The sequence below is a fragment of the Geotrypetes seraphini genome, chromosome 12 (assembly GCF_902459505.1).
Source record: "Geotrypetes seraphini chromosome 12, aGeoSer1.1, whole genome shotgun sequence".
Taxonomy (NCBI): domain Eukaryota; kingdom Metazoa; phylum Chordata; class Amphibia; order Gymnophiona; family Dermophiidae; genus Geotrypetes; species Geotrypetes seraphini.
This window is the reverse complement of record NC_047095.1, coordinates 103,508,280-103,535,970: the sequence shown is the minus strand read 5'-3', so window position 1 is coordinate 103,535,970 and position 27,691 is coordinate 103,508,280. Positions and strand designations below refer to the sequence as shown.

The following is a 27,691-nucleotide window of genomic DNA, read 5'->3' as shown; positions in this document are numbered from 1 at the left end:
GTGAGTTTTGAGTAATTTTCTAAAGTCGAGGTAGTTGTAGGCCTGGAGGACCATTTGGGTTAGCCAAGTGTTTAGTTTGGCGGCTTGGAAGGCGTACGTTTTGTCAAGGAATTTTTTTGAGTGGCATAGTTTTAGGGAGGGGAAGGCGAAGAGTTGAATTTTTTGGGAGTTCTTATAGTTGTGGTTAAGGGTGAAGTGAGGGGTGATGTAGCTTGGGGATAAACCAAATATTCAAATTCGCCTGTTTTTGCTACAAAACAATATGATTCTGGATTCTAGTGGGAGCCAGTGTAGTTTGTGGTAGAAAGGGTTGATATGGTCCCATTTTTTCAGGTCAAATATGAGGCGGACAGCGGTGTTCTGGATCATCTTTAGTCTGCTGATTGTTTTCTTTGTGGAGCTCAAGTAGATGATGTTGCAGTAGTCCAGTATGCCGAGGATGGAGGATTGTACTAAAGCCGAATGGTTCAAAAGTTTATAAAACTCGGGACCAAGACCATCAGGACCCGGGGTCTTGGCAAGGTTAAGTTTTTTGATGGCCACCTGTATCTCCTCGCCTGTAATGGGGCCATTAAGAGGGGCACGTTGATCATCATTCAACGAAGGAAGAGAGATTCCCTGGAAGAACTTGTCACTAGCAGCCACATCATAAGGTTGAGCGGCTTAGAGGTCGGAGTAAAAGTGCACAAATTGCTGCGTAATAGCCTGATGGGTAATATGGGTTGCTCCCTGCTTTTCTTTAATAGAAGTAATAGTGTGCCGTGCTTTATGAGGGCGCACCAAATTGGCCAACAGCCACCCCGTTTTATCCCCCCAATGATGGAGTTTGTATTTATAATAGTATATATTACGACTAGCTCGTTGATCTAAAAGAAGATTAATTTTAGATTTAAGAATACCCATGGCCTGTCGAGAAGTGTCATCGAGGCGAGAAATATGAAGAGACCGATAAGCAGCAAGATCTCTGGATAAAGAAAGGAGTTCCCTGTCTCGCTGTTTTTTCAAGGACGTGGAATAGGCTAGAATGTGCCCCCGCATGACCGCCTTAGCAGCTTCCCAATAAATAACTGGGCCCACAGCCTCCACTGAATTAGTTTGAACAAAATCATCCCACCGATTCTGAAAGAATTTACGAAACAAAGCATCCGTAAAGAGGTGGGGTGGCATGCGCCAAACACGACCCGCTGCTTGAGAGCCAAACTGTAGGGCAAGGCCCAGGAGAGCATGGTCAGAAACTAGTGGCACAGAGATGCTGGCATCCGTCAGGTAGGGAAAAAAAGAAGCAGAGATAAGGATATAGTCAATGTGAGAGTAAGTCGAGTGTGGGTGAGAATAAAAGGAGAAATCATATTCATCTAGATGCAGGGTGCGCCAAGAGTCCAGCAGGCCCAACTCTTTCATGAGAAAGTGCACCCCTTTGGTGAAGTGGCCCTTCGGTGCCGGCTTGGCAGGCCTATGATCCCAGTGAGGGTGGGCTACAAAATTGAAATCTCCACCCAAAATGATCGGTAGGGGCAAATGTGGAGCCAGGTGACCTACCAAGGACGTAAAAAAGCCATGGGTATAAGTGTTAGGAGAATAGACATTACACAATACTAAAGGTTTTCCCCCGAGCTCCCCAACTAGTATAATATACCGCCCATTAGGATCAGCAGTTTGGCTATGAATATGAAAGGGTATATTTTTGTGTATAAGGATAGCCACCCCACATTTCCTAGCTGTGTAGGAAGCATAGCTCCCCTGTCCACCCACTCCCGGCGGAGCTTGTCATGTTCAAGAGGAGTCAAATGGGTCTCCTGCAGATAGGCAATGTCTGTGTGTTCCCTTTTAAGATAGGCTAATAATTTTGTGCACCATATCAACATAACAGTTACAAGCAGTAATGATACCATAACATGGAGTGGAAGAGGCCATCCTAGCCAATGCCTCCACCAACTCACAACTTGAGCTGCACACCGCCCCGAAGAAAAAGAAAGAGCAACGTCCGGAAACACATGCATCCACACACACACCACATATGTACCTCCATACATACAAACATACAAGCCCTCAGGCACTCTCCCCCCACCCACCCTACCCAATCCCTCCCAAGCCCAAAACCCAGCACGGAAAACCATGCAGAACCCCAAATATGCAATAGCAACAAACAGACAGCTCCGGGCCATGCCCGTACAACCACAGCACAGTTGTGATTACAACTGATAACAGAAACAGGTATCAAAATATAGATATAGGTCCCATAAAGTACTGTTCAAGCTCACTATAGAAAGTGCGCCGGGCCTCGTCAGCACCAAACCCCACAGTATAGTAACGAAAGGTGCTTCAGCTCCGTCTCTCAAAAGCAGTGGTTGAATAGGCAGAGAGGGCCAGAAGCACAAGCCCTGTCTGCGTCCCAATAAGTCCAAATCCTGGATAACACCCACTGCTAGTCAACAAGAGCCACCACAAGGCTCAAGGCACATCTCCCCCAAGAGAGGGAAGATAGAGGGGCACCTCCGAGGCCCCACCAGCAAGCTAGCAAGACCCCCAGGAGAGCCAACCCAGAGTCCAGGCACCAGGTCAACAGGCGCCTGCAAAGCAAGGGCTACAACATGTGGCAGCAGTCCAGCAGAGCTTCGAACAGCAAAACAGGGAAGGCTTGCACCTCGGCAGGAAACACTGGAACAGGCGTAAACTGCAGGGGAATCAAATCCCAAAGTAAAGGAACAGACTCATTGCCCCTGCTGATCACAGGAGTAAACAGCGCGGTAGCCAACATATACGGAATCCAGAGGACACAGCGCGGCGGGAGAGTCAGATTATCCCCGTTCCACAAGCAGAGGTGCCGGCAGGTCCTGTATAAAACGCTCCAGATCTCGCGACGTCTCAAAGTAGTGGATCTTGTTGTTGTAAGAAACGCGAGCTCTTGCGGGATATAGCAAGGACACCCTGATGTTGCGCTGGCAAAGAGTATTTCAATGGGGCGCCATTGCCCTGCAACGGGAAGATACTTGAGGAGAAAAGTCTTGGAAAACCAGGATCTTATGCCCCTTGTACAGGAGCGCATTCCATGCATCAATCACCCTCTCCATAAAGAAGAATTTCCTAACATTACTCTTGAATCTACCACCCATCAATCTCATATTATGCCCTCTGGTTTACCATTTTCTTTTTCTAGAATAGATTTTGTTCCACGTTAATACCTTTTAAGTATTTGAATGTCTGAATCATATCTCCCCTTTCCATTCTTTCCTCTAGTGTATACATATCCAGGGCTTCCAGTCTCTCCTCATACATCTTCTGGCGCAAACCTCCTACCATTTTCATCGCCTTCCTCTGGACTGCTTCAAGTCTTTTTATATCCTTTGCCAGATACGGGCTCCAAAATTGAACACAATACTCAAAGTGGGGCCTCACCATTGACCTGTACAGGGGCATAAACACATTCTTTCTTCTACTAGTCACGCCTCTCTATATACAGCTTAGCCACCATTCTATATACAGCTTAGCCACCTCTCTATATACACTTGGCAACAGCCACCACCTTGTCACACTGTTTCTTTGCCTTTAGATCTTCAGATACTATAACTCCAAAGTCCCTCTCCCCATCCGTGCATATCAGCCTCTCATCTTCCAGCACATAGAGCTCCTTTCTGATTTCTAATCCCCAAATGCATTACTTTGCACTTCTTTGCATTGAATTTTAGTTGCCAGATATTAGACCATTCTAAATTTGCAGATCCTTTTTCATATTTTCCACTCCTCGGTGTCTATTCTGCTATAAATCTTGGTATCATCTACAAAAAGGCAAACTTTTCCTTCTAACTGTTTCGCTCACAAACATATTGAACAGGATCGGCCCCGGCAATGACCTCTGAGGGACTCCACTACTCACCTTTCCCTTCTCCAAATTAATTCCATTAACAACCATCTTCTGGCTTATTTATAACTTCAAAAAAATGCTACTTAGTGGGTGAACTGGTGCCATTTTGAACATGGAACCTAACAGGGCAGGAGCAGATGTGATTGTTCCTACCACATATGCTAGACCCTAGAGAACTTCTTTATAGGTTCTTAGGGTTGGGGGAAGATTACTTTAAAGACAGAGGTTCTGGAATGTGAGTTCAAGAGGTTGATAGTGTGTTCTAGGGATATAGAGGTTGACAGAGGGATGATAATCTTTGAGGTGGGCAAAGTTGATTTGGGGAAGTAGAAATCTGTTCTAGGCCAGTGAATTGGGGGAGGAAGGGAGGAGATGTATGTACCTATTCATAAGCACAGGGCCTTTTAACATGGCACCTAAGATAATTAGGCTGAACATGAATGGCCCAATGTTCTAAAGGAACAAAAACAATTCTGGCATTATTTTTCCACAAATAACACTGCTTGCAAAATTCATCACAAGATGATGTGCTTTAGAGTCACTTTTTTGTAAGATACAAACTGTGTTCAATGGTTCATGCTCTTACCAGTTGACCAAATGGTAGAATGCTCCTCCATTTACATGTAGGACAGAGAGCTGGGTAGCAGGTAATAGTACCATTATCTAGATAAGAATTATCTCATGACATTACCTCTGTGTTAAATGGTTTATCGTCTTACCAGCTGATGAAATAGAAGAATGTTCTTCCATTTAGCGAAAGAATGATAAACACTTACAGGGCTTCTGGAAAAGCATTAATCTAATCTAATCTAATCTAAACCTTAAGTTTATATACCGCATCATCTCCATGAGTATGGAGCTCGACACGGTTTACAAGAACTTAAAATAGTAGGTAGAGAGGAAGAAAAAAAAGGATTACATGAATTTATATGAAGAAGGGGAGGGGGAAAGGGGGTGAAGGATAGAATTACAATTTGCTGAAAAGCCAGGTTTTCAGTTGTTTGCGGAATAACTGAAGGGAGCTCAGGTTCCGCAACGGGGAGGTGAGGTCGTTCCAAAAACCTGTGATTTTGAAGAGAAGGGATTTTCCCAGTTTGCCTGCATAGTGGATGCCGTGTAGGGAGGGGAAGGCTAGTTTATACCTTTGGGCAGTTCTGGAGGAGTCGGGACTGGAAGAGTTGAAAGACAGTGGGATAAGAGGAGGGAGGATGCCATGAATGATCTTAAAAGCCAGGCAGGAACATTTGAAATGGATTCTGGGGATTATTGGGAGCCAGTGAAATTTGGCAAGGAGTAGGGAGGCATGGTCAGATTTGCGTTTTGAGAAGATCAGTTTGGCTGCAGTATTCTGGATTAGCTGGAGTCTTAGAAGACTTTTTTTGATAGAATTAAGTAGATGGCGTTGCAATAATCTAGTTTGGAGAGGATGATGGATTGGACAAGGATGGCAAAGTGTTGTTGGCTGAAGTAGGATCTAGCTTTCCTCAGCATGTGGAGGCTGAAAAAGCATGATTTTGCCAAGAAGTTGAGGTGGTCATTGAGGGAGAGGGAGGAATTGATAATGATGCCAAGGACTTTGCATGAGTATTCGAGCTGGAGTGTATCGCCTGTGGGTAGTGTGAAAAGGGTGGGCAGGTGTTCGAATTTTGGGCCGAGCCAAAGTAGTTTTGTTTTTGATTCGTTTAGTTTCATCTGTACCGAGAGGGACCAGGCACGGAGTCTCATTATGCAAGCTGTAATGTTTTCGTGGAGGTTTGTGAGGTTCTGGTCAGTCTCAAGGAGGACAAGGATGTCATCTGTGTAAGTGTAGATTGTTTCCAGGAGGGATAGTTGAAAGAGTTTCAGGGAGGACATGTAGATGTTAAAGAGAATAGGGGAAAGGGGTGATCCTTGAGGGACACCGCAAGATGAGAAGATTGTTCTAGCACCTTCATTTGTAACCACATTGAACTCAATTGGGATATTGGAGGAATATAAGCACATAAAGGGAAATTCTAAAACCAGTGTCTAAACTTAGGCACCAGTATGTACCCTACTGGCGTTAAAGTTATTTGAAGAACACTGTCAGAAATGGTGAAAAAAGGTGAGGTAGAAGTGCCTACTGTTGTCTAGATAAAAAATGCTGGAATTGTGCCTACATAGGTGTTTTAGTCAGTTGAACACCAAAGTAGGCCTGGCCAATGCCAGAAGTGGCATTAAGTGGTCTAAAGTGCCTACACAGGCAGGATAAATGAAAATAAATGGAAATGTAGGCTCTGAAAACTTTGGCCTACATTTCCAGTGTCTATATTTCAGGTGTCTATATTTCACCAGCAATGATATGATTTATACATGATCAGTGGCCACTTTTAAGGTGGCTGCTGATATCAGCACTGGTTGCAGAATCTGTGGCTAGTATAATATAATGTAATAATCTCATTATTGTATAATGTGTGTTGTAGTAAATTAATGAATGATTTTGTTATTTGGTATGGCTTAAAAAGCTAATGTTGTGTTATTATATTTAGGTTTATTATACATGTAATACTCCACTGATTGACAAAAATGTCTTACAATAAATCAGATAAAAGAAAGGAATGCCAGAGTAAAAAGTAAAGCAAAAAAATTCACTAAAAGTCTATATAAACTAAAATCAACTATCTGAAACAAATGTTATACTAAAATAACTGCTTTTACTATTACAATTGCAGCCTTCCAGCTGATACCAGACCGAACCAATGTAAGTTATCAATCTATGGTAATATTGAAAGCTTTTGAAAATAAAATGCTTTTAATAATGATTTAGAACAAGCTCCGATCCCGTATAGGGAGGAGCGAGGCCAAATCGGCCGAAGCCGGAGTGAGAAGATAGGGAGGGGGGGAGGAGGGGGAAGGGAGGAGGATAGGGAAACGCCAATCAGCGAGGGAAGCTGGGAGGAGGGGGGTTAGGAGAAGAAGGGGAAGCGGAAGGGAGGTCGCCCTTTTCCCGACGACAATCCAGGGAGATCGACGCGACTTCTTACCTGCTGAAAATTTCCTAGTACTCAGCATCACCCCCCCCCCCCCCCGCGCGACTTCGTCTAACGGCACATCTCCAGCATATTCGGCGGACCGGCTGATTAGCGTCTTCAAGTCGCCCTCCCCTGTGCTGCCGAGAAACTTTATCCGTCTCTCCGTGCCGGTCAGTGAGGGAGTAGCATGCAGAGGGCAATACCGCTGCACTCGCGGCCACAAATACAAAAAAATAAAAATAAAAATTACCCTTAGCGATTCGTCGTTTCGATCCCTCACACCGGGAGGGGGGGGGGGGCGGCCGCGATTGAGCACGTGCGGCACCACATGGCCCGGCGCCGGAAGACTCCTTCGATTATGCCGCCCGCATGGCCACAAATAGACTCCTTATCGCCGATCCGTACGCCGGGATGGGGGGGGCGGCCGCGTAGGAGCGAGTGCGGCACCACGTGGCCCAGCGCCAATCTGCCGCGAGCCGCTGGCCCCAACGCTGTCTGTGCCGCGAGCCGCTGCCAGGGGGGACGCGGTGATGGGGATGGCAGCGGCCTGTTTTGAGCCGCGCCGCACGCGACCAGAGTCCACGTGGCCCGACTGCAGGGTCTGTTTTGGGCCTCTGGCTGCCGCGGGGGAGCGGGGGCTGCGACCTCATGGCTCATCTCTCCAGCACTGCCGTTTCCTTTGTAGGGGAGGCTCCAGCTGCCGCGGGGGATCTGGTGCTGCTGCCTCGTGGCCAGGCGGCCGGGAGGCTGTGGGTTGTGCGACCGCATGGCCATGCAGCCGCAGGGTGCGCGCCCATGGCCGTTGAGTCTCATTTGGGGATAGCTGGGAGAACGCAGTGCCTGGCTCTGTGCTTTGGGCGTTGTGCAGGGTGGGCGCTGAGCTTTTGGTGGGTTTTCCTTCTTCCTTTTTTTCTTCTATTGCACTCTTTCCATGTTTCCAGTGTTGGGCCCTGTTGTTGGTCAGCAGGATCTGCCCTCGGGGTGGAGCTTTCTTCCTTGTCGGTAATTCCTTTCTCGCCAGATCGGAGATGGCACCAGGAGGCAGCGGGGGGCTCCTCTCCTGTGGGGAAAAACTGTAGAGATTGGGGCTCTTCAGCTTTGAAAAGAGACGGCTGAGGGGAGATATGATTGAAGTCTACAAAACCCTGAGTGGAGTAGAACGGGTACAAGTGGATCGAATTTTCACTCCGTCAAAATTACAGACTGGGGGATGAAGTTACAGGTAAATACTTTTAAAACTTATAGGAAGAAATATTTTCAAATCAGAGAATAAGAGTTAAGCTCTGGAACGCAGTGCCAGAGGTTGTGGCAAGAGCGGATACTGTAGCTGGTTTTAAGAAATGTTTGGACAAGTTCCTGGAAGAAAAGTCCATAGTCTGATATTGAGAAAGACATGGGGGAAGCCACAGCCTGTTTTAAATTCACTGCTTTTTAGTGGGATGTTATGCTTTTCGGGGTTATGTCTAGCCTAGCCATCTGTCCAATCATCATGTTATAATGATACTATAATTCTTATCCTGGGGATTTGACTGCGGAGGACCTTTAAATCTAATAGCATAGCAATTTGGACAGTTTGTATTATGGAATAGTCTCTTATTAAGTGTCCAAAAACAAACAAACAAACAAACAAAAAATAAAAAAAATAAAAAAAAATTTCTGGACTCATGTTACCTTTGTTTCCTCACACAACTGCCTTTATTGTTCTCTCACATATGTATGTTTTCTTTTATTAATTTAGCACCGAAGTTAAGAACATAAGATTTGCAGCTGCGGGGTCGGACCAGCGGTCCAGCGTGCCCAGCAGTCCACTCGTGTGGCGGCCTTCTGGTCGGCTCTGCCTGTATATGCTCCGGTTCAGCGGAACTTGTCTAAATTTCTCCTGAATACATGGAGGGTGTTTTCCCTTATGATAGATCCCGGAATAGTGTTACAGTTTTCTACCGCTCTCTGGGTCAAGGAGAACTTCCTGCCCTCCCGTCCCCTTTCGATTTTGGAGAGTGCCCGCTCGTTCTCTCTACCTTGCAGAAGGTGAACATCCTATCTTCATCTACTAAGTCTATTCCCTTCAGTACCTTGAATGTTTCGATCATGTCCCCTCTCATTCTCCTCTGTTTGAGAAAGAAGAGGACGATTTTCTGTAATCTTTCACAGTACGTCACCTCCTCCTACCACGTAACCATCTTTGTCGCATTTCTGGACCCGTGCTGGATGCAGTACTACAGGTATGGACACACCATGCCTATAGTACTGATTCCTTCGAGATCTAGCATTCTGTTTGCCCCCCCTTTCGTCGCCGCTATACATGGCACGGACAGCTTCATCTACTTATCATGCAGAACTCCCAAGTCTCTTTCCTGGGGGGTCTCTCTAAGTACGGCCCCGAACATCCGGTGCTTACTGACATCCATTACTTTACACTTCCATGGAAAGATCAGATGGCTTATCCAGTCTGCCCATCCATGCCATACAGTCTCTTTTATTCCCTATAAGATGCTATGTACTTGTCCCACGCTTCCTTTAATTCATATACAGTTGTTATCTTTACCAACTCCACTAGGAGGCCGTTCCAGGAATTTCACACCCTTCGGCCTTCCAGCCCCAACTCCCTCGGCGAGTCTGCTCCTCTGTAAGAAGCCTCATCAAGTCCACCTTGTTTGCCCCCTTTTACATAGGAACTATTATATATGGCACTCCATGATGTGTCCCCTGTATTTCAATAAACCGGATGGCGAGGGAGACCCATCAGGACCATCTAGGCTGCCCATCTGCTGTAACCATTATCTATTTATCCTGAGACCGAGAGATTCAACTCATGCTGGAGAGTCCCGATTTGTTGAGTTACAAAGATAGACCCCTTTCCTTAGCCACCAACTTCTTCTATGTGAGGTTATGGGAGACACACAATGATATCTGCTTTCATATCCCAGCCTTTTCCACATCATAAATGTTAGCTCATAATTGCTTCATCATTAATATGTTACCCAACGAATTACTATGTCCTCTTCCAGTGGCCTTAGGATGGGACTAACAACGGATCTTTCCCGAGTAGGGGCGCCCATGAGTTGGGCGCCAGGAGCAGCTCCTCATCTTAAGTACGCCAGGATTACGCATCTAGGTACCATCCTTAACAGGGTCAGTTCACCACTCAAGACTTTCCTCCTCCCTTAATCCTACAATCGAGGGGACCATATCCAGGTAGTATCAATCCCTCTTCAATAAGACTCTTGGTCTCCATGGTATCATTTTCTTCCTCCATTCATCTACGAATTCCTACTTAGCCAGAGGGGAACTACGACATAGACCTTACAGCTTTGAGCCCTCATATTTGGCTTCCTTGAGTTTTCTCCATGACCATGGCGGCCCCTTATACAGGGTGCTACAGGCAAGGGTTGTGTTGCCCTCACTTCATGCGTACCTCATGTATTAACTGTTTTCGTGCCTCACTCACTCTCTTCATCAGCAACACGGCCATGATATCATCATTTACCACCGTGCTTACGACCTTATTACCTGCAGAACGGGAAGTAAGACGTAGGCCTTGAGCCCTCATATGCCTTCTTTGAGGTCTCCTTGACCATACCGCGCCCTTATACGGGGTTATGCTACTGACAACAGATGTGTGCGTACCTCCTCTATTAACTGTTTTTTCTTGCCTCACTCAACTCTCGTCATCAGCTACACGGCCTTGCTATCATCACTTATCATCTCGCTGATTACCGGAGACCTTAGCCTTGGGACCAGCTTACATCACTCGCAGGCATCTGGGAGATAAGAACGTAAGGAGTCCCCTACTCAGAAGGAGAGCAACGTTAGGAGTCCCCTACTCAGAAGGAGAGTCAACATCTGGGAGGTAAGAACGAACGCTCAGTTTTACGAAGGTTATGAAGGGTGTTATGGTGCGGATGATCGGGCGCTACATAGGGCTTACATAGAGTTTATTGATGTTGTAAATCAGGGTCTACATTCGGGTTATGGATGTCACAGGGTGGACATTAGGGTTCGGATGGATGGTGGCCTTTACCAGGGGTCTACATTCGGGTTATGGATGTTACAATGCGGGGTTTACATCGTGGATGGTGTATAGTTTGAAGTTTGAAGTACCTTCATAATTAGATGAACCTTCATAATTAGGTTACATAACCTCAAGAGTGGCACTACCTTACATTTGTTGCGGGGTTTACATCTTTTACCTTATAGTTTAGCCGAAGAACCTTCCTAATTAGGTGACATTACCTCAACAGCGTTTTTTCCCTAGATTAGTAGCAAAAATTACAATTCGGAAAAATCATGGATATACATTCGGTTTATGGATGTTACTATTCGGTTTACATCAGGTTGAGGGATGGATGTTGCCTCGCATTTTGGTTCACAGTACCTCAAGGACCTTCATACTTATGTTTTACATTACGGGGTTTAACTTACGGCTTACAGCACCTCAAGAGAGGCTGAATGATCTTAATAATTAGGGTTTACATTACCTCAAGAGCGGTCCAAGGCTTCCCTGATTGTTCTCGAAAGTATTTACTGGTCTCACATTCTGGGATTAGGGGGTTGATGGGATACTTAGGGTCACAGTTACAGGGTATAGGTACCTTGGGTAGGGGTTTAACAGCGGAAGTTCCTCAGTACATTGGTTCCGTGGGCGCTAGAGACCACGAACAGTGTACAGTTAGTCCAGAAAATGCGGACCGATGGCAGGCTTCCCCTCACTACCTTATTGATATAGAACTCGGAATAAACTCAACACGTTAAATGTAGACGAATGTTATCCTCAGCCTGCAGGCTTCCCCACAGACCAATAGTATCCTCAGACAGCAGGCTTCCCCACACTACCTTATTGTGGTCCCATATTATACCCCGGTAAGTATGAAAGGTGCGAGATCTCACACAGCCGTGGAGATAACTAACTCGCAAGAAACTAAATAGGTGGATGGCAAAAAAAAAAAAATATATAATAATAAGAACAAAATGTCTACTTGCTAGAGGACAGCGGTCCGCGTCTGTACCGCCTGGCGGGGGTACACTGATCCGACATCGGTCTGGATATATTCACCAGTTCTATCCAGGATGGCATATGTTAATGTGTGCGGTGCCGCAGCCATGACACTTGGGGGGAACCCGCGATAAGCGAGGTTTCGCTATCACGGGTAGTGGCAGGTAAGCACAGCATATGGGTAGAAGGCTGACATCTTTACAGTGGTTAAGACACGGGGCACGTCGCCTTGCTTGGACGGCAGGGGGCCAGGCTATGATCTTCACAACAACGTACCGCTGACGAGGGGACACCTCCTTGAACGGGAAGGGTCCGATGAGCTGGGGAAGTTTGTACGGCGCCCCACATAGTGCGGGATAGAGAGCCAGATGCTGTGCGCCTGACCAGCAGTTCCTTATATGTTGCCTGGTGAGGTACATTGTGTGTTATGCCATTTTCTGAAGTGCTTACAGTGTACAGTTCATCACCGTTCATGCTTGATTATGATGTTCAGTTGATAACAGTTTGATAACAGTTTGATGTAACTGTGCTGTTATGGCTGCGGCCAAAATAAATTCCACTTGAGTTGATAAACGCCTGAGTGTCATCATTGTGCCATGCTAGACCATGAAGGGTACGAGCAACAGTGCTGAGTGCACGATTTGAAATCTTGGGAAAGAAAGTTATGCATGCATATTGTCACAGTGTCACCTCTGTGCCTATAAAGGAAACCCTGCGGTACCCAAGAAATGGGGATGGAGGCATGGACTACACTGTAGGAAATCTGATTCCTGTCCCCACAGTTAGGTCCAGAGTACTGCAGCACCAGCAGAATCCTTTACAGACTAGCTTTAAAACTGGTAAGTTGTTCAAAGCCTGTTTTAATTTCCCCAAACAGCAAACAACAGGGAAAGGGCAGGAACTACCAGTCCCAGTATGCTCCAGGGCTGGAGGCATTAGGCCAATCAACCCACACGTTTTCCCTAAACAGCAAACAACAGGGAAAGGGCAGGAACTACCAGTCCCAGTATGCTCCAGGGCTGGAGGCATTAGGCCAATAAACCCACATGTTTTCCCTAAACAGCAAACAATAGGGAAAGGGCAGGAACTACCAGTCCCAGTATGCTCCAGGGCTGGAGGCATTAGGCCAATCAACCCACACGTTTTCCCTAAACAGCAAACAACAGGGAAAGGACAGGAACTACCAGTCCCAGTATGCTCCAGGGCTGGAGGCATTAGGCCAATCAACCCACACGTTTTCCCTAAACAGCAAACAACAGGGAAAGGACAGGAACTACCACTCCAAGCATGCCCTAGTTTTGGAGCAAGGCAAACCAGGGCTGGAGTGGTTAACCTAATCAGTCCAGGTGCAAGGAGCAATAATCCCAGAACAACAAAGAGAATTGAAGGATTGAATCAAGGGGGCTTAGGTGACTTGAGTGATATTCAGCACCAGGGAGCTGAAAAAGGAGTGCTTAGTAGGAAGCAGGGGAAGCTCATACCTTCTCCCAACTACAGACTAACTGATTCAGAATGGAGTCTACTCTACCACAGGGCTGGAAAGCGGAAAGCAACAAGAAGCTAGCTCACCAAAGGCTCAGGTATAGTCTTCTAATTGTGAACCAGCTTTTAGTTATGAAAATATTAACATGGAACCAGAAGCCACATAAGAATTGCCGCTTCTGGGTCAGACCAGTGGTCCATCGTGCCCAGGAGTCTGCTCACGTGGCGGCCCTTAGGCCAAATACCAATGCCCTAACTGAGACTAGCCTTACCTGCCTATGTTCAGGTTCAGCAGGAACTTGTCTAACTTTGTCTTAAATCCCTGGAGGGTGTTTTCCCCTATAACAGCCTCCGGAAGAGCGTTCCAGTTTTCTACCACTCTCTGGCTAAAGCTGAACATCCGTACGTTTGTACAGAATCTATCCCCTTTTAACTTTAGAGAGTGCCCACTCGTTCTCTCTACCTTGAAGAGGTTGAACAACCTGTCTTTATCTACTAAGTCTATTCCCTTCATTATCTTGAAGGTTTCGATCATGTCCCTTCTCAGTCTCCTCTTTTCAAGGGAGAAGAGGCCCAGTTTCTCTAATATCTGGGACAGAGCCTGCTGGTAAAGAAGAATGAAAATTGATTGTTTTCTCTTCAGCTGAAAATGAGCATTAGGTTTGATTAAGACCCAGCTATTGTTTTGTTTTTTTTAGCTGTTTTTTGTTGTTTTAGAATCCTGTTATGCAGCCAATATTTTGCATTAGAGGTTCCTAGTTGGGAGGTGAAATCTCCAGCTTGGGGAAGAGTTTGTTTTTTCTTTTCATGTTTTCCCCTAAGCACTGGCCGTTGGACACTGGGCACAGCAGCTGAACTGTAAGCAATTTATGTTTGGTTTTGATTGTGTATGACTTACCGTGTTTCCACAATAGGAGGCAAAGCCAGAAGCAGCAGAAAGAAAGAATGTATTGAACTTTGTATGATATGTTTCCTCTTGATTTTTGCACCATCATTGAACTCTTATGAAACTGTAATAAAAACTTAACTGTTTAAACCAATAATGCATATTTTTTTCTTTTTTCACTCTAAACACCTGTGTGTTTGATGTTCTTCTCAACTCCACATACTCCAAGCCTCACCTTAACACTCAGATGAGGCCCGTGTGCTCCAGGTTAGGCCCCAGCCAGGGCCACACCCTGTCACAATATTCAATGAGATATTGCTATAGGGAAACAGATAAATAAAAAATAGGTTTAGGCATGAGTAGATTCATAATGAGATAATTTAGTTGATGGTAGAACTTGTCTGTTGGACTCAAGAGAGTGTATCATTTGTGATGGGGTGTAAGTAATAGTAATTGATGCTAAATATAATAGTTGACCTATATATAAAGTTTTAAAAATAAGATTTAATATTTAAAAAAATGCACCAATATTGTACTGGAAGTCAGTGTAAACAAACCAATAGATTAATAAGATGATAAAGTTTAGCCTTACAGAGAAATTTGGCTGCTGAATTCTATAACATTTGAAGATGACGTAAACCAAAAGAAGAAATACCACTATATACCGAATTACAGTAATCAATCTGAGACAAAATAAACACATGCAAAAGAGTATGTAAAGGCTGAAAATAGAAAAAGAACTAGTAGATCATATCTGTCTCAACCAATAATATTCTTTTTTTAGCACTTTGGAGACCTATTTATCAAAAGATAGGGACAAATCAAATAAAACACCAAGATAACAAAACAAATTAACAGAAGTAAGATCAGTCTCAAATAATCTAATTTTTTGAGTCAGAGACGAAAACATTCTAGAAACCCAACAGAGCACAGTCTTTGTTGAATTTAAAACCTAACCATTTAATGAAAGCCATTTTTCTATTAAAGATACACAATTTTGAAAAACAGTTAAATCTAAATTGAAAGGAGAAACAGGAAATATAAGTAAAATTCCATCTGCATAAATAAAAGCCTTAGAGGGGCATAATAAAAAAGTCTGTCCCTTTTTGGCCTAAGCCCCTAAATGCTGAAAGTAGCAGCAGGGAAAAATGTTCATTCTGAAAAAAGCATCCAAAATGAGTTTTTGAAAAAAAAATGGCCTACCTCTACGTTCAGCAGTTTAATCGCCCAGACCACCACTTTGTCTAACCTTAGAACACATTATCAATGAAAAAATTGCCCAAGTCCCAAATGCCCAAAACAAGACCTTTTAGGCAAAGGAGGGGCTAGTCCATGTGCTCATATGCCTACAGGAGGGACCTAAGGCAACTGGGCCAATTCTGGTTGGCCCAGGCACCTAAGGCCCCTTCTATGAGCATGGCCTTAAGACACCTGGCCCAATCAGGCCCTGGGCCCACCATTCAGAGGATGGTGGGCTTGCCGGTGGCCAGGCTTGGGACCCATACATCCGTCCAACTTAAAGTTGAGGGGGAGTGTTGGGGGGGCATTAGGGTTCAGGGGCAATCTGGGGTTCAGGGGGGTCGATTGGGCAGGAGGGCCTGGGATCCCTCCTGCTTATATTTGAGGGGGGTGGGGGTTGCCTTCAACAGGAGGAGTTGGGCTCCCTCCTGCTGGTATTGTCAGGGAGGGTTCGGGGACTTGTACCTCGGCAGGAGGTGTTGGGCTTCCTCCTGCCAGTATTGTCGGGAGGGTTGGGGTGCCAGCAGGAGAGATTGGGCATCTCTCCTGCCATGGTTTGTGGTAGTTCATGGGTGATTGTGATCACGGCAGGAAAGATTAGGCATCTCTCCTGCCACAGTCATTGCGGTGGTGGGTGGGCATGTTGCCCGGGCTGCTAAGCTGATCGTGGCAGACGCGATCAGCTCAGCAACCCCTATTCGGAACTTATACCTGTTTTAACGTGGTCTAAGTCAAAACGTATAAGTTCTGACTGGGCAACCTTTTTAAACTTTTGGTTATACTTGCTGTACGACTAAGTCTAGGTTGGCCCACCTTCTGCCCTTTCCCCTCCTCCAAAAACACCTTTGTTGATAAAGCTTCACTGGCTCCCAGTTCACTTTAGAATCCAGTTTAAATGCTGCCTATACTGAAGGTGCCTCTGGGAACTTAGGGAGGCCTGCAAGACCACCTAAGCTTGCCTAAGGGCCTTAGATGAACCTAGGCAACCCTACATGTCTCCCTAGCAAAATGCTGGCCTCCATTGTAAGTACACGTGGCCGCTATACTTATCACGGGAAGGGATCTCCCTGCTACGATAAGTATAGCAGCCGCAGCCACCTCTCCCCCCCATGATCGCTAACAGGAGGATGCCCCCTCCAGACCCCCCACATGTGCTGATACCCCCACAAATCCCTTCTAACCTCCACCCCAACTAATGTCTAATTGTTGGACGGACGGGTCTTGGTACTGTCCGGCTGGCAGGCCCGCCTCATTGAAATTAAGTGGGCCCGGTCCTTTCCAGCCCATCCCTGCTAAGCATAAGGCCTGATTTGTCCAGGCTCTATGAGCCTGCCAAATAGGCCTTAGGCTTAGCGAGGATGGGCCGGAATGGGTGGACCCAATAAGCCTAAGGTCTGATTGGCTCAGACTCCTAGAGCCTGGGCCAATCAGGCCTTAGGCTTAGCAGGGATGGCCTGGAAAGGGGAGGGCCCACCTCATTTTGCCTGCTGGCTGGACGGTAGCAAGACCTGTCTGGACTGCCAATGATTAGAGGTTAGTTGAGGGGTCCATGGGGGGAGTCTGGAGGGGGCAACCTCTGGCAAGAGGGGTTAGGCACCCTCCTTCTGGCGATCATGCAGGTGGGTAGCCTACTGGCAGGAGGGGTTGGGCACCTACCTGCAAGCTATTGGGGGCATCTGGCAGGTTGAGTTGGGCACCCTTCTGCCAGCAATTGGGGGTATCAGGGACATCCTCCAGCAGGAGGGGATGGGCAACCTCCTGCCAGTGATCGGGGCATCGGGGCATCCTCCAGCAGGAGGGGTTGGGTACCTTCCTGCCAGCAATTGGGACATCGGGGGGGCTTCCTCTGGCAGGAGGGGTTGGGCACCTTCCTGCCAGCAATGGTCAGGAGGGATCAGGTGGCCGCAGCTGCTATACTTATCACAGCAGGGAGATCCCTTGCTGCAATAAGTATAGCAGCCATCTAACCCGATTCTGTGACCGGTGTCTGTAACATGGATGTCGGTTACAGAATCAGGGTTAGTGTAGGCCCGATTCTGTATAGGATGCCCCTTCCGGGCATCCTATACAGAATCCGGGCCTTAGGGCCTCTTCTATCAAAGTACGCTAGCAGTTTGTAGCACGGTGAGCCACGCTGAATGGCTCTTGCTGCTCCCGATGCTCATAGAGTTCGTATGAGCGTTGGGAGCAGCGCAGGCCATTCAGTGTAGTTCTCTGTGCTAAGAACTGCTAGCGCAGTTTGATAGAAGAAGCATTTAGCCCAATTATTTCTACTTTTTCTTTCTGTAAGATAAATATGGAACAAAAAAAGTGGAAAGTCTTTGGTTTAAGTATATAGCCATTAATGAGGAATGCTCCAAGTTTGTTGGTTGCGCTGAGAACTTTTCTCCAGCACCTCATATTTCTAATAATAAAAAATATTTAAAATAAATAAAAGAGAAGCCAATATTTAAACAGACTATAGGTAGGTATTTTCTAAGAAAACTTGACTTTGCAATCTGATGAGGTACTGAAAATGTATCTTTCAATTGTCATATTTTTCTTTTTACAGTTTATTACATTTAAGTATTTGTTGATAGCAATATGAATTCACATTTATGAAACTTGATGTTTGTAGAAAAAGATTATAGTCAAGAGTAGAAAATAAAATGGAGAAGTCTTACTTGTGGGTAGTGGTATATCCGAAGCATATTGAATATTAGCTTTGATTCCTCAGCAGAAACAACTTCAATGATAGCAGCAAGTGTGGCAGATGTTTTACAGTTGTAATTAATGATTGGTGTGTCCATTCCTGATAAGATATTCATGAAAACCCTTTGTGCTATGAGTGCATGATTGTGGGAGTCATAAAGGTCAAACCCCAGGGTGATGTTTGGTAAGAGCTCTGAGTTGTGGTTAATTTCCTCCACTGCAAAAACAAAGGCTAGGAAGTTGTAGTAGTTTATTTCCCTAAAACTGTAATGAGATTTAGTGTCAGATAATGTAAAATAAGCACTAACAGAAGTTTTAGAGGTTAGACCAATGGTTCATCAAGCCCAGTAGCTCATTCTCATGGTGGCCAATCCAGGTCACCAGTACCTGGCCAAAATCCAAGGTGTATCAATATTCCATACTACATGTACAAGGCAAGCAGTGGCTTTAATATATGTAACAAGCTTAACAGGAACAACAAAGGGTGTATTTTATTTTATTTTTTTACCTGTGATTGATAGGTGCCAAGTTATGGCGGGAGATGGTTATGTTACGTGCAATCTTCTATCCTGCCATATTTTTGCAAATCAGAATTTGTTTTGTCAATTGCTGTCTATATTTTAACTAATGTGAACTGCTGAACCACTCTCCCCCAGCAATCTGTGTAAAACTCAGCTACACAACTTATCTACTGTCAACCTCGTTACACTCATCTTACCCCTCTCCTCAAATCACTTCACTGGCTCCCTATCCACTTCTGAATACAGTTCAAACTTCTATTACTAACCTATAAATGTGTTCATGCCACAGCCCCTCAGTATCTCGCCTCTCTTATATCTCCCTAAACACCTCCCCGAGAACTCCATTCCTCAGATAAGTTGCTTTTATCTGTACCCTTCTTTTCCACTGCCAATTCCAGACTTTAATCCTTTAGCTGCCCCATATGCTTGGAATAAACCAGTTTCCCAACTTCTTCAAGCCAAGTACCCCCTAAGTCTAACAAATATCAACCAAGTACTCCCACCCAGGTTCCACCCTAGATCCCACCCCATAATAATAGTACTAATTGTAATGCAATTTCTTCTATCCATTTTCATATACGCACAATATAATCTTATTAATACATAATGGAGTAGCCTAAAGGTTAGTGCAGCAGCCTGAGAACCAAACAATCCATGTTTTATTTCTAGTGCTCTTCCCCATGAATCTAGAAAAGTAACTTAACTCTCTATCTCCCCAGGTAAAAAAATAAGTTCCACTATGAGGGGCTGCTAGAAAGTTCTTAGCCCAACCAATATCCCCTCTTCCTAATTAAAACATACCATATTTTTCCACATATCATTGATAGTTGCTCCCTCTTCTTCGTTAGTGTATGCTTGCTCTATGCACACTAGTCAGGCTTCATCATTAAAGGTTAATACTACATTGTTTGGGATTTGTGAACAATTATATGAACTGTCATATGAACCAACATTATATATCAACATTTGTGACTTCTGAGTAAGCCACTTAGGTGCTGAAACACTGGCCGTGCTGCGTCAGTTTTTCCCACGTGACCCTCAGCTTCGGTTTGGACACCAGATCATTTTCTGTTCTTTCTAAATTTGACATGCATTGAATGCTCTTTTTATGTGATAGAACTACCAGCCATTAAGACGAGTTTTCAACTCCTCGCAGTGCTACTTATCAATAAAGTGAATTTTGAACTTTAAACCTGTGGCTGAATTATTGACATCTCATCCTTATGACTCCTTTGTTCTGCGTCAGTTTTTTTCCCATTTGGAATAAAGTCCCTGTTGATACATCTCTTTCATATCTACTCCTTAGTGATTTTGAACATACAGATAAAGCAGTCAAGATTGGAACTTATCTGATAGTGGTAACATCATGTATTATTCTGATAACTAATCTTGGTAATTTAGGACAGCCTGGCACCATCCACACAATGCAGAGTGGACTGCAAAGATATTCAGAGATGATATTCAGATAATGCCTCTCAATAACCTGATCAGCAGCTTTATCCTGATATCTCATATTAATTTCATAACCATCCTATATCCTACTCCTTGGCCACCAAAGTTTTAGGAAACTAAATTTAGAATTCTTATTGAAAACAGGAAAGCTGAAGGGCCACCTCTTCTCCCACTACATACAATCTTATTGGATGAGGCAGGATGAGTGACAGTTGTGTGATGCATAGTTCTGTGTGCTAGTCTTAGAGATGTGAGGAGGTTGAAGGGGAAATATGTATATTTGTGACTATCCAATATAACAATAAATTTCACAATATAACTCTAATATGAATTTGCTAAACAGCGTTACTTACTTTGCAAATTGAGTCAACATTGGGGGATCTTTAAAGGATGGTACTTGGTCTATATCTGAAAAGAATACACTTACTATTCCCCCAATTCTGAAATCCCCATTCTTGTGGTATCCAGGTGGTATCAAATAATCCAACCTTAAAAACTGTGCACAGCCTGTGAATTTCCATAGGACATAAAAAGGCATTAAGAAATTCCAAATTGAATGAGCTTTCATTTTCAAAATTGTGAAATCTAATTAAAAACTTGCTGTGACTGAACTTAATTTATTGGCCTGGGTAGAAGATGCTGCAGGGTTCTCCACGATCTCACAGAAATGCACCTTTAAATCTCTAAAATAAAAACCAAAATGTCGTCAAATTTTCACACTGGAAGTAGGTCTATAACCAAGGAACCAGAAATGAAATTAATGAGTTGGGAGAGGGTCATAGAAGCCTGTTGCTGAGTTTGAGTTTAATTCTCCCACTAAGGATCCAGTAGCTTTATAGTGTCTTCTCCTTACAGTTTACCCTCAAGGGACTTCTGCTCTAGTTCTGGGCATTTAACATTAAATATAGTTTGCTGTTGTTTTTATTTTTAAAGCTTAACTGATATTAAGAGAGAGACAAACATTAATCTGGCTGAAATGTGTAGAGATCAGTTTGATGACAGTAATCAAGGATATTGTGTATGTGGTGAGGGATTTTATGACTGGACACCTGTGCTCAGGTTGCAAAAAGGAACCTATGTTAAAAATCTATTTATAAATGCAATAGCCATTCATGTACCTTTCATAAAACTAGTCTCATATATCCCTAAACAAATGGCCAAACTAATTTAAGCAAATGCACAAATATCCACAAGCAACCACATTTACACTAGCTCCAAAGAAGAAGAAAATGTGTGTTTGCAGTCCAAGGGTCTTCCCTTGCAGAACAAGGTCAAAAGCATACTTGAGACCTAACCTGTTAACTGACCAGAGTCACATTTGTTAAAGATTTCCCATTGAATGAAATTTCACCTGATTGCATCATACTTTTGTATCTTTCTGCTGGCCACAATATCATTTTAAGCAGTCAGCATGGATTTAGCAAAGGGAAGTTCAACTGTGTCAAATTATTAGTGTTTTGAATGTGTAAATGACTTTGTGGAAAATGGTGAGCCAGTTCACATATAGTGCTGAATCTTCATTTTGTAAAACAAAATTAAAAATATATTGCATAAGGAGACCATGGAGATGATTTTATAAGATCTATGTGTGATATGTATATTTATGCATGTATGATTTATGTGCATCAGCATGTATACCTACCAGAAATTTTAGAAGAGACACCATTTATATGTAGAGAGCCTATGGTCCCACTAAGTCAGTGACTTTCATACTTTCTTGAGCCAGGGCATATTAAAGGTAGTGGCCATGGCTTGAGGCACCCAGAAATGCGTGGACGTCGGCGTGATGACATCTGGGCATGTATAGAGGCCCTCCAGATGGGCCCTGAGATGCCAGTAGGGGGTGCCAGAAGGGAAGAGGGCCAGAGAAGGAGAGGCATTAGTGCCGGGTGATTGCCTACAGTAGTGTTTCTCAACTACTTCAAATACCCCCTAAATACCCCCTAAGTCTAACAAATATCATCTGAGTACCCCAACCTCAGACCTCCTTAGGCCCATCCAAGCTCTGCCCCAGATACCATCCCCTTTACTAATTGTAATGTAATTTTTTTCCATTCATTTTTCATATACAAACAATATACACAGCAGATATAAATTCTCAAAACTAACACATTTCAATCACTATATTGAAAATAAAATCATTTTACCTACCAATGATCCTCTGCAGGCTGCTTTAATTAGCTTTAAAGGTGAGAGACAGGAAGGCCAGCGGGGAAACTGGAGGATGCTAGAGAGAAGGGGGAAACATGCAGGCCTTCAGCGAATTGGGCAGCACTGGTGCAGAACCATGTAGGGAAGTCAGCTGGCAGGCGCCTCTATTCCTTTTCAGTGTGCCGTGGCACACTTGGAATCTCAGGAGGCATACTAATGTGCCCCATCACACAGTTTGAGATACACTGCACTAATTGATACTAGCATTTTTATGTAAAGACTTTACCAAATACAGTGGTACCTCAGTTTACGAGTGCACCGGTTTGCAAATGTTTTGCAAGACGAACAAAACATTTGCAAAATCGGTGCCTCGGAAACCGAGCATGGCTCGATTTACGAGCACCCCACCCGCAATCCGGCACCCCCCCCTGCGATCCAGCACCCCCCCTGCCTTGAACTGGCACCTCCCCGCCATGATCCGACCCCCCCCCCCCCCCGATACGATCCGACATCCCCCCCGACACAATTGGGCACCCCCTGCCGCTTCTTACCCTCATCTGGGCACTCTTGAAGATCGGCCTACTCGTCTGCTGGGCCTTGAGCATCTGAGCATGCTCAAAGCCTGCGAGTTCACGTTCTAAACGTGAACGTGAACTCGCAGGCCTTGAGCATGCTCAGATACTCAAGGCCCAGCAGACGAGTAGGCCGATCTTCAAGAGTGCCGAGATGAAGGTAAGAAGCGGCGGGGTGTGCCCAATTGTGTCGGGGGGGATGTCGGATCATGTCGGGGGGGTGCCCAATTGTGTCGGGGGATGTTGGATCGTGTCGGGGGGGTGCCCAATCGTGTCGGGGGGCTTCGGATCATGGCGGGGGGGTGCCCAATCGTGTCGGGGGGGGTTGGATCGTGGCGGGGGAGTGCCTGTTCGAGGCGGGGGGGTGCCGGATCGTAGGGGGGGTGCCTGATCACAGGGGGGGGCCTTCGAGGGGAGCAATGCCGGTTCTCAGAGGGGGAAACGCATCAAAGCGAGTTTCCATTATTTCCTATGGGGAAACTCGCTTTGATAAACGAGCATTTTGGATTACGAGCATGCTCCTGGAACGGATTATGCTCGTAATCCAAGGTACCTTTGTAATGGACTTTTACAAATTATGACATTACTAGTTGGTATTAAAAAATATTTTTCAGTGTCCAGTACTGTAATCAGAAGAGAAGAATTATTTTTAGAGAGCACTTAAAGCCCGTACTCTTTTCATGTTCTTGTCTTTGGCTCCTTACCTTCCTGACTAAATGACCTGCATATAAAAGGAAGGCCCCCAGTTCAAAGGCCCTAGCCATTTAAGCCCAAGCACAATCAATCCACTTGTACCCATTCTACTCCACTCAGGATTTTGTAGACTTCAATCATATCTCATCTCAGCCATCTCTTTTCCAAGCTGAAGAGCTCTAACCATTTTAGTCTTTCCTCATACGAGAGGAGTTTCATCCCCTTTATCATCTTGGTCGCTCTTCTTTGAACCTTTTCAAATGCCACTATATCTTTCTTGAGACAAGGAGACCAGAATTGAATGCAATACTCCAGATGAGGTTGAATCATTATAACATTCTTAGTCTTGTTAACCATCCATTTTTAAATAATTCCCAGTATCCTGTTTGCTTTCTTGGCTGCCGCTACACATTGGGCAGAAGATTTAATTGTATTGTCTACGATGATACCCAGATCCTTTTTTTGGGCGCTAATCCCCAAGTGGACCTTAGCATCCAGTAACTGTGATTCAGGTTATGCTTCCCAATGTGCATCACTTTGCATTTGTCCACATTAAATTTCATCTGCCATTTGGATGCCCAGTCTTCCAATTTCATAAGGTCTGCCTGCAATTTTTCACAATCTGCATGAAAAAATGCATACAGATATAAACAATTAATAGCACTTACAATTGCATAAATATAAAAACAATATCCAATACTGGTGAAAATGGGTAATAGATAAATAATCTAAAAAAGTGCTCCACTTCTATAACTAAAGGGCTCACTCTCAATGGAAGAAAAAGCCTCAGATTTACTTTAGGTAAGGCATAAAGCTCAAATCTCCTCCATCAACATCATCGGCCAAAAAACTTCTGGAGAGGGTGTGCATAAAATGTGGTAGTGTAGCACACCCTCTCTAGAAGTTCTTTGGCCGATGATGTTGGTGGAGGAGGTTTGAGCTTTATGCCTTACCTAAAGTAAATCTGAGGCTTTTTCTTCCGTTGAGAGTGAGCCCTTTAGTTATACAAGTGGAGCACTTTTTTTAGATTATAAATATAAAAACAAAATACCTTATACCCTCCCCATCCTCCCTCCCTATCTGGATGTGTTTGGAAAAATAGAAAAAATACAAAAATTAAGGATCGTTTCAATTAATCAATCTACAATTTAATAAATGTTTCCAACAGATCCCAGACTTCTTTGAATTTTTTATTATTTCCCGCTTGTTCCGCATACATTCATAATATAAGCATGTTTCCTGTCATAATTTTTCCAATTCCTGGTTGTCATCTGCATAGCAACCCTCTGTCATAATTAAAAGAAGTCTGCTTTTTTCTTTGTCAACGGGATTTTTCAGTTTCAATAATGTTCCAAATAAAACCATCTCGTATGTCAATGGCATAGGAACATCAATTATCCTAATAATCTTAATCCATATTGATTTCCAGAACTTGAGTATCAAGGGACAATAAAACAACAAATGATCCAGTGTGTCTACTTCAAGATTTCAGTGCCAGCATCTATTAGACTTTGAACTATCCAACTTTTGTAAATGAACAGGGGTACAAAAAATTATATATAACAGAAAAAAAACAAGTTTGTCTCATAGATGCTGATGCTGTACATATCATTCTCCAAGTCCAAATCCATGGACATTGAGTAGCAGAAATATGCTGCTTTGTCTCAATGCTCCAAATGTCTTTTAGACTTGTTTTAGGTTTTTTATTCAAATATCAAGTTTCATCAAGTTTATCAAGTTTATTAACAAAATTTGATTAATCGCCTATTATATTCACTAAGCGATGTACATAACAAAAATATAATAAAGTAGAAAGGGATTCACAATTTAACAAAAAACATTTAACTTGAACAAACATACAGTTGGGAAGGAAAAGATAAAAGTTACAATTTTTGTTTGGGGTAGAATAAAGGAAATAACAATAGGTAAGGGGAGTAAAAAAAAAACAAAAAACCTCAGCAATTATAAACATACTATGCTTTAAACATTAAAAGCATCTCTAAATAAATAAGATTTTAAAAGTTTTTTAAATATTAAAATATCTTTTTCTTTACGAATGTATTGGGGAAGGGCGTTCCACCATTGGAGACCTGTCACGGAAAAAATGTCGGCCCTTCTTGTACCAATGATTTTCAGGGAAGGTACTGAGAGAAGATTCTGGTTGGAGGAACGAAGAGAGCGTTGTGTATTATAAGGTATCAAGAGTCTGGATATGAATTGAGGTTCACCACAGGCTAAAGTTTTAAAGATGAGTAACATTATTTTAAATGTGATTCTATGACTAATGGGTAGCCAATGAGAATCTATTAACAGCGGAGAAACATGATCATATTTCTTTGCATTGTATATTAACTTTATTGCAGTATTTTGAATCAATTGCAATCTCCTTACTCCGAAACAAAGGGACAAACATTGACTATGGACCTGACACAGTACTGTGTTTTGGTGAATCAAAATGCCTGCATCAGGGGTCACAAAGAAACAAAGAAAGTGAAAGTTGAGTAGTGGAGTCCCTCAGGGTTCGATGCTGGGGCCGATCCTGTTCAATATGTTTGTAAGTGACATTGCTTAAGGGTTAGAAGGAAAAGTGTGCCTTTTTGCAGATGATACCAAGATTTGCAACAGAGGATTTCCACTGAATAGGAAGTGGAAAATATGAAAAAGGATCTGCAGAAGTTAGAGGAATGGTCTAATGCCTGTCAACTAAAATTCAGTGCAAAGAAATGCAGAGTAATGCATTTGGGGATTAATAATCTGAAGGAACTGTATATGCTGGGAGGTGAGAAGCTGATATACATGGACGCAGAGAGGGACCTTGGGGTGATAGTGTCTGAAGATCTAAAGGTGAAAAAACAGTGTGACAAGTGTCACCCAGCCGGGTCCGCGAAGGCACTGTGCAGTCCGCCGACTGGTGGCAGCACGACCCTGGTGCGGCTCCCAAAGGGGGAGACCTTAAATTCCTTGGCTTCAGAATAATAATAATAAGCCAACACGAGCTCATATCATTGCCAAAAGTTTAATCTATCAAAACAAAAAAAACACAAAAACTATTTCACTGGCTTTTCCTCTTTCTACAAACAGTTCATGGAAGCCAGTTGTAGTCCAGAGAACAAACTTAAGTGTTGTCACAGGTAAATGAATATAAGTTCAAGGTAACATTCTGGCAGCTTCACACAGCTTCAAACCAGAACACACAAAAAAACAAAGGAAACACTTTTTCACGTCTTCCTGGAGACCTGGGTTTTCCAGTAATCCAGTCCTGTTCTTCGCCAGGTTCCTATATACTGCATCACAAACATGAAACTTCAGAGTAGTGCAGTTTGTAAACTTTTGCCTCTTTTGGCTGCAGCAACTCTCCAGCCTCTGAAGACTGGGCAGAATTGCTGAGTCCCCTTTCAATTAATAGCTTTTTCAAGCACCCGCAAAATCCCAACACTTGGTCTTCAGGGAACCCTCCCCAATCCTGAAAGTCACTGGCTTGCAATACAGCCAACAAAAGAAAACTACACCAGCTTTCTCCTGGCTCAGTCACAGCTGGTGTGTAGCAGCTTAATTAGTGCTGTGCACAACAGTTCCTTGGTAAATTGTCCCAACAAAAAGATTCAAAAAGAGCAAATTAAATCATTGCCAAGAAACTGCCAAACTTACGTCCATTGGTTCCAAGGGTTCAGCTTCAAGCATTTCAAACTCTGCTGTATCCATGCTTTCCTCTGGAACTGCCAGCTCTATAGTCTCCTGGGGTGTACAGCCTTCCCATTCCATGGGTTCCTGGATTGTGCCTTGCCTTTGCCTGGCCAGAAGAGCCCTATCTGCTAGGTCCTCATGTGCTGCCTGCTTCACAGACTTTGAGAGCTGTTTTAAGGAGTTAAAACCACTCCCTATCTTACGTGGCTGGGGCACAGGTTTGAATGCTCTCTGGCTCCCTCTCAGGTCATTAGGTATATTGCTTCTAAGGGAGCTTACTCTCTAGCAGGCTCGGGCTCTAGCATGGGTTCTAGGTTATGATCATGTTCATGCTCCTCAGGATTGGCAGCCCTGTCCTCAACAACCTCTGAGGCCCTACTTTCAACTGGTTTCCTGCCTCTGGGAATGGATTTAGTACAGGACTTAAACCTGACTTGTTCCTCCTTAGGGATGGAAATGTCACACAAGGCAGTGG

The 27,691-nt window shown here is 44.1% G+C and overlaps 1 protein-coding gene across 1 annotated transcript in view; it reads right to left on the bottom strand.

Moving 5' to 3' along the window:
- Nucleotides 1-27,294, bottom strand: part of LOC117346204 (vomeronasal type-2 receptor 116-like) — a 75,395-nt gene extending 48,101 nt beyond the window's left edge. The window contains exon 1 of the mRNA XM_033915605.1: nucleotides 27,181-27,294. Coding sequence (XP_033771496.1) covers nucleotides 27,181-27,294 — 114 coding nt within the window. The remainder of the gene's footprint in view (nucleotides 1-27,180) is intronic.
- Nucleotides 27,295-27,691: the final 397 nt, after the last annotated feature.